Source organism: Mandrillus leucophaeus, unplaced genomic scaffold (assembly GCF_000951045.1).
Source record: "Mandrillus leucophaeus isolate KB7577 unplaced genomic scaffold, Mleu.le_1.0 Scaffold431, whole genome shotgun sequence".
NCBI lineage: Eukaryota > Metazoa > Chordata > Mammalia > Primates > Cercopithecidae > Mandrillus > Mandrillus leucophaeus.
The window spans coordinates 129,203-139,707 of record NW_012104599.1 but is presented as its reverse complement, the minus strand read 5'-3'; the positions used below and the strand labels follow the sequence as shown (position 1 = coordinate 139,707).

At 45.7% G+C, this 10,505-nt stretch overlaps 1 protein-coding gene across 1 annotated transcript in view; it reads right to left on the bottom strand.

Moving 5' to 3' along the window:
- Positions 1–895: 895 nt before the first annotated feature.
- Positions 896–10,505, bottom strand: part of GRIN2B (glutamate receptor, ionotropic, N-methyl D-aspartate 2B) — a gene marked incomplete at its 5' end in the record, with an annotated part of 113,196 nt that continues 103,586 nt past the window's right edge. Inside the window, 3 exons of the mRNA XM_011993610.1 lie at positions 896–4,328; positions 6,700–6,938; positions 9,474–9,661. Coding sequence (XP_011849000.1) covers positions 2,472–4,328; positions 6,700–6,938; positions 9,474–9,661 — 2,284 coding nt within the window. The remainder of the gene's footprint in view (positions 4,329–6,699; positions 6,939–9,473; positions 9,662–10,505) is intronic.

Genomic DNA, 10,505 nt, shown 5'->3' with positions numbered 1-10,505 from the left:
CCCATCCCCACCCCACTCCCTCCAGCCCAACACCCTGAATACTCACAAGAGAACACTTTATCTATACAAAATTAATTAGAAAACAAAATATTTACATATGAAATAAACACCGTCTTGATTTCTGTTGCCAGCGGAGACTGAAAGAGCTCCCTTGGTTCTAGATTGCTGTTCGCTAGGTTAGTTGGTTTGGTTTTTTGTTTGAAAGGGGTGAGGTAAGAGGAAGATGAGGGGATGAGTCCCTGACCCCTGGACAGAGTCAGGGCGAAGCGGTGTTTACGTGGCCCTTCACCTTCTTCCTCCTGGAGGTGCCTCACGCCCTCTGTCCTCTCTCAGTCTTTCCTGTTATCTAAGGTAAAGCACTCCGTGCCCCTCTCTCCAAATCTGTGAGAGGTTCAGCCCCTTGCCCCCATGTTCATTTTAGAAAGAAAACAAAGCTTTACAAGGCCTTCAGTTGGCTTTAAAATGAAAGATACTGAGGTAAAAATCAAGGAGGAGGGTCGGGGATAGCAGTCAAGGATGGGATGAGGAAGGGTCGCGAGTAAGGGCGAACAGGGGCGAAGAGCAGCCCTGGAGGGAGTGACTTGAAGAGACATGGCAGCTTCCTTCCAGAGGAGGATGAGCACCTTTCTGGTTTATGTGTCCTGTGTGCAACATGGCGATCCTGTAGTCAAGCTTCCACACAGACCCGGGGCTCTCTGGATGCCACCCTGTGTAGGGAAGGATGGCAGGACAGTGGAACTGACCCATAGAATAGCCCTACCCCAAGTTTCAGGACCGGCCGTGACACATATTCATTTCCCTTCTCAATTTTCCAATGTTAAGTGAAGGGAGCATCATGTCTGCCGGTACCCTCATCCCTGGAGTTTTATACATGTATATCTTTCTTTTTTAATTCCTCAATGGTACAATCTGAGAGGGAAACAAGGTGTTGCAGGAAGGTGGAAGGGCTTCTACCAAGAGTGTTCACTCTGGGCTCAAGTCACATTCCCAGGGAGCCAGGCCCAAAGAGGTTGTGGAGGATCCCTCTCTGCCCCCCTCTCCCATTGCCAAGTCTCTTCCCCTCTCTTCGTACCTCCTGAGCTACACTCATGGAGTGCAGCTCATTTCTCTTAATTGTCAAGTTCATTTCTCTTAACTGTCTGCTCCACAGCAGTTGTAATCAGTTTTGGGGGAAGAAGCCTGCTCTTCTAGATTCAGGTTAAGTAAGAAGGGATCAAAGCATTGGAAACATCCCCCTCTCTCACTTACCCTACCATACACGACTCCTTACTACTTCAAAGGTGGCTTTGCTCCTCCCCAAACCTTGGCCAGTCGACAGTCTAAATACTCAAAAGAGCTTTGTAGAATCTTTTGCTCTCAAGTGTGGGCAAAAGAATCGTGGCTGTGAAAATTCTGTTTCCCTTTAGCCTTCCTGGAAGGTTCTTGGTTCAAACTGGTTGAAAAAATTGCCAACCACTGAGGACTTGTTTTTGTACCTTGCTCTTGCAGGATTGCTCACCATCTTTTTTTTGTCTAGACCACGGATTCTTCTTTATAAAGAATTTTCATTCTCCTTATTCAAGAAGGATGAAGGGAGACACAGCCAAAATTCAGGTAACACATGGCCATCTCTGTCTGTATATAAGCCAAACAATCACACTGCTTGGGGATATTGAAAGAAACAACAGAAAGAGTCAAGGTTGCCTTCTCTTGAGGCACCCGACTACATGTGGGTGCAAGTGTGCATGAACACACATGCATGCACAATCCACCTGCTCTTGCCTCCAAGGCACTGTGGGACACTATCATAACGTGCTTTCTAGTTTGTTCAAGAATCCGCTCCGCCACCAATGACCTTTTGTTCCTGTTCACCACCACTATGGAGTCTCATGGGGTTGAAGCAAGCATTTTTTGGCTTATATATAAACACACATGGCCTCCCAACCTCTGCTTGGCACACGATTCCTAGACAGATGTCATCTAAGCAGCATGAATTTAGCCAGAGCCTCTTTCTTTTCACAAGCAGTGTGCTAAATAGTCTCACGTAATGCTTTTGCTTCCTCACCTAAATGAAAAGATCAGTTTTGGGAAAAGCTACCTTTGTGCTCACATAGCCTCTTTTTGGTTCTCCTGGCTTCACTCAAAGAGGATGTCAAGGAGCTCTTCCACACCAGGAGGAAGCTCGCATGCAGCCCTTCCTTTCTCCGCTCTACCCTCCCCTGCTGAGAGGGCCCATGGCATCATCTCATGGGAACAGGAATGGCTGATAGGGGTGGAAGAAGGAGAGAACTGTGAAAAGGAGGGGAGATGGTGCTGGTCACCGGGGTTGCCCTCAGTAGGAACCAGAACTCCAGGATCCCATAAATAAATTAAAACAACAAGAAAGGAGCAAATGGGAACCAAGTTCACCCCCGTCACCCTCCGTGACATGCGCATCACACGACCCACAGCCTTACCCTCCCGTACCCACCTTAACCTCTCTGTTCCCTCACTCAGACATCAGACTCAATACTAGAAAGTTTCTCATAAACATGCCCATTGCTGGAGCCATTGAAAGCCCTGGGGTTTTTGTTGTTAGGCACACAGGGGTTGGACTGGTTCCCTATACAGATGTCCTTCTGGAAACGGGCTGGCACGGCCCCATGAAGGGCCGAGACCACCGGCTTGTTGGTGACAAGGGCCCGGAAGTCCGGCCTGGCTTTCGACGCCCCCGCCACCGTGGGCTGCCTGAAGAAGTAGGATTTGCTGCCATGGAGCAAGCACTGGTCGTCCCCAAAAGTGGGGATGAAAGGGTTTTGCGTGACCCGGTCAGGGTAGAGCGACTTGCTGAGCATGTAGCCGCCGCCGGGGTTGTTGTGGTGGTGATGTCCGGCAGTGGGCACTGAGGACTTGTTGTTGGCAAAGGTGCTCTCGCCAGCTGACATCTCAAACATGTGGGCGTAGGGGCTCCCATCCATGAATCGGCCCTTGTCTTTCAGGCTTACGCTGCGCGGGGCCAGAGCGGCTTCTTCCTTCTGCAGGTCCACGAAGGTGTCGTAGGAGTGTTGCCGGCGCAGTTTGTTCCGGGTCTTCTTCTGGGCCTTGGAATTAGTCGGGCTCTGAGGATACTTAGTGGTGGAGGCGTTTGACGTCACCGCCACCGGGGCAGCCGGCTGGTCCAGTTCCTGCAGGGAGTTGTCCTCGCTGATGTCATACAGGTTGCCTGCTTTCTTGCAAGCCTCGCACCGGATGCACGCCTGCCTGCCCGAGTTCTGACCCGTCACCGTCGTGGAGTAGTTGTGCAGCTTGGAGGGACAGCTGCGGCAGAAGTTGCCCCCGGACCGGTCCTCCCACTCCACGTTGGTCAGGTTCTTCTCCCACGGTGCAGGTACCCCACTGACCACGCCGTGTTTGTCACCTGCCCCGTGCTTGATGTGGGACCTGTTGGTACAGGGCCCTCCTCCGCTGACCGAGTCGCGCTTAAAGTCGTCACTCCGCTCCTTGTAGATGTCGGTCAGGTCCACGTGCTCCCAGTGGGGTGAGTTCTCCTTTGTTCGGAACTGGTCCAGGTAGAAGTCCCGTAGCCCTTCCTTGTCCCTGAAGTAGCGCTTGTGGTCAGGGGAGCGGGGCGGTCGGCGACGGTAGGCCAGCTCGATCTCGTCAAACTCCCTGCGGGACTTGGCCGAGGCGGGCCGCTTCTTCAGGCTGTCCTTATATTGCTGCTTACGCCTCTTGGCGGCATTGCCCTCGATGTTCCCGTAGGTGACGGTGTGGGTTGAGATGTCAGAGACATCGGAGCGGATCAAGTCATCGTGGCCACTGTAGCGGTCGCTCTTGAAGGAGAATTTGCCGTACAGGTCACTGAGCTGGCTGTGCTTGGAGGAGGGGAGGCCGATGTCCAGGGGCTTCTTGCTGATGGACCTGGACTGGGTGGTGAAGGGTGGGTTGTCACAGTCGTAGAGGCCATCGATGGAGCTGGCACTGCCGATGCTATGGGGCCGGTGGTGATGGTGGTAGTGATCTTGGTACACGTTGCTGTCCTTCAGCTGCAGGTTCCCGAACGTTCTCTCCACCTCACTGATGTAGTCACTGAAGAGGTTCTCCTCACAGGGCGGGTTGTTGTAGGATTTGCAGTCAGAATGTGTGAAGCTGCGGCGATGCTCCGAGATGTCATAGACAGATGACTCCCGTCGGATGAAGTCCAGGGCGCTCTGCGGGGAGCCGTTCACACCAGACAGGTTAGCCATGTTCTTGGCTGTGCGCAGCAGGCGCAGGATGTTGGAGTGTGTGTTGTTCATGGTTGCGGTGGGGGAGTTCATTACGGATTGGCGCTCCTCGATCGCCACCCCATGGATGCAGCTGTAGATGCCCTGAAGCAAGAACGTGGGGACAGGTTAGATCTCCAGAGAGGCTAGAAATGACCACAAAAAAAAACACTCTCCCACCAATAATTGCCCCAACTGGATAAGAAAAAATCAGGGAAAGCATGAAGCGAATAGTCTGATATACTGTTAGATGTGGCTAGAAGCTTGTCTAATTTATATCCCTGAATTTGGTGTCTGTCATGTCATGAGACGAGGTCAGTGACCTGGCCATCAGAGAGGGGGCATGGTCACACCCAGTAACTTGAGCAAAGGGACTGGAATCATAGGATATGGCATTTTTGCCTCAACTTCACAGTTGACTTACCGTGGTTTTCTATGCCTAGATTTTCACATCTTAAAAATGAGGCCATGATATCAACCCATAGCAAAAAACATTGTCAGTCTTCTGGAAATAAATGGCCATGCTCTATGGATGCTGAGGTTGCTCTGCCATGGCTGGCCATACCTGGCTGACAGTAAAGCACAGGGGAGCTCAGTAGCTCACAATTGCCACTGTTTTCCAGCTCTGACAAATTTTAAGCAGGTTTTAGAATTTCGGTCACCAAATAACAGCTGAGCAATTCTCTTCAATTCTCTTCTTGAGCCAAGCATGAACAAAATTCACAGAAAGAGAATTAGGAAGCCCTGGGGTCAATGAAGGATTTTTCTCCTGCTGTGCTCTACACTGTGGGAGGGAAGAATTGGGACAAACAGCCAGTACTAAATAGGAATAAATAACTCCCTTGTTGAATTCTCTCATTTATTCTCTCTTTAGCGCCTGTTTTCCTTCTTATACTTTCTCACTCAATATTATCATCAATAATTAACATCTTAACAAATTAGTATTGATCGAGAGCTCCCTGTGTACAGCTTCTTGTACAGGGCTTTGAAGGACAGTGCAGGAGAGGCAATGGGCTGGGTTCCTGGAGGGCTCAGTATGTTTGATTCTAAAGTCAAGCCAACCGCCCGCTCACATCTTGCTCCCTGCCTGGAAAGGTGGACAAACTTGGAACTTTTCTCCCTGGCTAGGGAAAGTATTTGAAAAGAGGTTGTTTGAATTGTGTCATTACAACAAATGGGACTAATTTGGAAAGGGAAGTTGTCTCAGTGGATGGGAATGAGAGGGGAGAGGATTAGAAGAATCGTAGCCAAATGGGAAAGAAGAAAGTTTTAGACAAGGTAAGTCTCATTGTCCCACAGGGCATCAGCAAGATGGAAGATCTTCAAGGTAAGGTTATTTCACTTTCCCAGTTCTTCTAACTCTTCCTGATTAAGGTCAAGAGAAAATTCCAAGCCTTTTTTCCTCTATAGAGGCATTGATCATGTCAAAGCATCATAAATGGGGTTTTTATTACAGATCACCAGCTCCCACGGCTTCTGGCGTTCCCCTATCTGAGATCTTAGGGAAGGGCTACCAGGGAAGCAACATGGCTCAGGGATCATCACCACCCCCAAGTTCCATCCTCCTGTTCTGAGCTCACTCGATGGCCTGAATTAACTCACAGCCAGAGAGGAAATGGAGAAATTGTTCTCTATCAGTAAAATACTATAGGAAAAAGATGAAAACATGAAATAATTTAATGAGAAATCAATTTTCTCATTAATACAAAACTCCGTTTGAGTCAAAGTTGGCCATATCTGGAACCTAGACCTTCATTCATTCTCATGAATTAGTCTCTCCACTTTATTAACAAAATCAAAAGAAGCTCACTTTTTAAAAAACTTCTCCCTGTGACCTTCTGCTCATACACAAAACTGTCTTCCTAGTGTCTCATTTTGGACTAGGAATGAAGAGGAGACCTAAATAAAGAATGACCTAAGAGTTTTTACTCTTGCTCCAACTAGGGAAGTTTCTGGAATGTAAATTTCTTATGAGTCAGAGCTTATTTCTGAAGGTTCTGTTAAGCTCTTTAACTCTCCATAACCAACACATGGTTAAAACATAGAGTGAAACAACTAATAATATACCTTTGTATGTTAAAATAAGAGATATGTTACATATAATTATTTAAACAGAAATGTACATTTTTAAAGGATTAGATAGTTAATAGAGTTTATACAGAACCAACTAGTGGTGATGAAAGGCATTTGGTAAAAAGCCAAATTTTCCATTTTGACAGATCTGTCAGTTCCCGTAGAGAACCAAATGCCCAAATCCCACACAGAAAGCTGTTTCTTGAAGGAAATATAGTATCACCCACTTTTCTGAGCCGCTTGCAATCACATCACACAAACTCCTGAGAAAACATACATGATGTGGTTTCTTGCTTGAGCAACATGGGGGTGGAGATAGTGTCCTCCTGGGTCTCTCTGCTTTGCACAGTGCTAGGCTAAGCTGTCCCTAACAAGCTCTAGGCATTTAAATCAAAACACTTACTCTGCTGATGGAGAAGACCATGCCAGGCTTGCCAGAACAGACACCCATAAAGCAATGTCGGAACTGCCAATAGAAAAGGTGTTCGCAGATGAAGGTGATGAGGCTGAGAGCCATGGCCGCCCCCAACATGTAGAAGACCCCTGCCATGTTGTCAATGTCCAGCTGGCTGCTCATGACCTCATTCTTCTCATTGTGACAAATGCCAGTGAGCCAGAGAGCTTCCAGTTCTTCCATCTCCCCTGGGGAAAGGACAGAGAAGGAAAACAGATAAAAAGAGGAGACAGGAAAGGAGTAGAGAAAAGGGAAAAAGAGGGGTATTGAGCAAGAAAGAGAAAGATACATGAAAGGAAAAGAGACAAGGAGACAAAAAGGAAATGAAAAAAGTTAATAGTAATCTTATTAATGCCATTACATATTAATTCATCAACGTACTCAGTAAGCATTCAATAAAAACTTCATGTGAGTACTGCAGGTGCTATGAACACATGAGACATTGCTCCCACTCTCCATTATCTAGCCTGTATAAATTGGCATATAAATAATCACAATGACAAGCTGTCTGCAGGTAACAAGAGTTCAAAGTGGTGACGGTAATTCTGTGGATAGCATGGCCAGTGGTTTTTCGTGAAGCAAGTAGGAGTTGGAAGTGGGCATGCTAGATGGATGAATTTTAATTTACATTGTACAAAAAGGCACTCCAGGCAGCAGGAATAGTATGGTCGGTGGGAACACACAAGGCTTGTTTAAGGAAAGGCATACAGAACAGTTCAAACAGAAAAAGACACAGTAGGCAAAAGAAGCTGAATAAAAAAGATTGATGTGAGAGTGCTAAAGACCAGAGTATCAGATTAAGCATTCTGCACTTAATATTACAGACAGTGGGGAATAACATAATCGAATGAGTGATTCAGAGAATTGCCCTTAAAATTGTGCAAAGCAGATTGGGTAGGGAGGAGAGAGGCAGAGAGATTGATTGATTCCCTAGGGCCCCTCCGATTTACTGATCTCTTGTTGAAGAAAATAAAGAGCAAAGAGGAGTAAGCTTGAATAAAATAAGACTCCCAAATTCAGACTTGCCTTCTTTACACATTGTTTAACCATGCTTTGATTGCTTTAATTCATGTCAGATTTCAATGACCTTTTTCCACTTCACCAGATGCTAGGAAGTAGGAAGAGGTCCCAGACAAAAGGAAAGTAAAAGAAACCATGTGCCCTAGAATGCATCTAGTTCTAGACAAGCAAAATTCTGAAAATCTCATGGAGAAAATTGCCTATTCCAGTAGTTCTAGTTTGGCTAAAAAACTGAACTTTGCTTGCATAATCTGACTAAAGTTTTGGCAACTTTTGCAAATCATCTCTTTCTGATGGGTATCGTCTCCATTATTGCCTTTGAGTGACAGCTACACTAAAATTACAGAAGCTCTTATACCAAAATGGCTTGGTAACACTTCAGCTAAAACATTCTCCTGTTTCCAATGTTAATCAAACCATTTTTCCCTTATTTTTTTAAATTAAACTATGATTCTCCTAACTAGTGGAGCAGACAACTTCACCTGGATTCTATAAATCCACCTGTGGTCTTCTGCTTCTGATCTCATCCTTAACGGCAAACCTTCTGCAGACATAATTGAGATAGCCACTTGGCTGATGGCTGGTGAGGCCAAGAAGGGTCTGGCTGCTCATTCATAACTGAGTTAGTTTCTGTGATTCTAACAGAAAGAGTAGTTTCTTTGTACAATAAAGTGAAGAGGGATGCAGAAGACAGGAATATAATGAAACAGAAGATGAGATTTTTTTCAACTCAAGTTGGCAGCTCAGTCTGCTGCCAGGATGATACTGGGGAGTAGCTGATGGTGTCTGCCTCTGAGGACCCTAACCCTGCCTCTTCCAGCTGAAAGAGCAAGATGGGAGAGCAGGAAGAATGACTAGATGGCTGCAAGTTTATTTCTCTGCCCTACCTCTGGGCACATAAAGAGCAGAGACCTTCCACAGTTACATCTATTATTTTGGCCACATGTGAGACGACTGGATGAAACATCTAATATCAGTCCTCCTACTTTATCCCTGAAGGTTTGATTATAGCCTGCAACCCAGAAACAAACCTCCTTGACTAACTGCTTCAATCCTCTCCCTACCATCTTTCACCTTGTTATGGGGTGAAAGATGTTATACCATCCCCCAAAAATATATGTGTTGAAGTCCTAACCCCCAATACCTGGGGATGTGACTTTATTTGGAAATAGAGTCATTGCAAACATAATGAAGCCGAGATCATCCCAGAGTAGGGTGAACCCCTAATCTAATATGACTGTCATTCTTAAGAAAAAGGGACATTCAGACGCAGACGTGTGCAGAGGGAAAACATGCACACTGGTAAAACACCACGTGAACATGAATCAGAGATCGGTGGTATGCTTCTACAAGATGAGGAATGCCAAAGATTATCAGCAAACCACCAGATACTATGGGAGAGGCATGAAACAGATTCTCCCTTGCAGACCCCAGAAGAGATTGCCCCTGCTGGCACTGTGATTTCACACGTCTATTCTCTGGAACTGCGAGACAAGACATTTCTGTTGTTTAAGCCACTCAGTGCATGGCACTTTGTTATGGCAGCAATAAGAAACTAATATATACCTGAAAACTACACAATATACTGTGAAATGCTTTTCTGGAAATGCACAGGTTAAATAAATGAAGGAAAGGAAAAGGTTGATGTTTTGGACTGGCCATCAGTAGAGGACAAATGGGCACTTTCCCTTTCTTGAACTCACCATCTCCAAAGAGCTGCAGGATAGCAAGGTCCACCTGGCGCTTCCACCCAGAATCTTTTTGGATGGCAATGCCATAGCCAGTGGAAGCAAAGACCTTCCCACTGCCAATGGTCACCAGCTTGCAGCCTTCATCTCTGCCTGCCATATAGTTCAGCACTGCTGCATCATAGATGAAGGCATCCAGTTTCCTGTACAGGAAAAAAGCAAACAAATCCAATGGAGGAATTTTAGAACAAAACTACCTATGGGGCCATTAATACGAAGCAGTAGGGTTCCAGAAAACTATGTGGAGAATTGGTTCAAAGTAAGGTTTAAATTGGAACTCTGCCAGAATCTAAAGCCTAAATCCCAGGCTGTTCTTTATGTGCTTTTGGGTTGAAAGGAGGAGTTCTTTTCTTCCCACTGGGAATGATGAGAATGTAAGTTGGGCCTGAAGCCAACTCATAAACTGTGTCTGAAAGGAAGAAGGAGTAAAAAGGGATCAATAAAAATAATAACAGAAATAATGAAAAGTAACCACCGCAATGAGCAACAAATAGCATGGGGTTAGATTTATATAACATTTTTCATTTCTCAGTTCATTACAGTCTGGAGTGGGGATAAGTGTAGGTGTTTGTGTTTCAATAGATGTGCAATGCTATTTTTGTGGTCAGGAAGTTTCCAGTATTCTGTTGTGCAGCATAAGGATAGAGGTGAGGGGTTGAGGTGGTGGCAGTACAGGCTTGTGTAAGAGCAGATGAGTGAAACTACAAGAGAAGGCAAAATACAGAAGAATTCAGATCTCTCAAATAAATAAATTACAGCATATAGTTCCTAAACATAAAAGAACTTCATTTTATGTATTGTGCTTTGCAAGGGAGAAATACATAAAAAAGGGAGTAAGACCAGGCATAGGGGCAGGAAGGCATGAATCAATATTTAAAACCAACATTTAAACATATCAAAGGTAGAGGAAGAAATTTAGATATAGCTGTACAGGCAATAGAGAGGTCTGCAAGAAAGAAAAGCAACACCATTATTCCCTTCATTTTT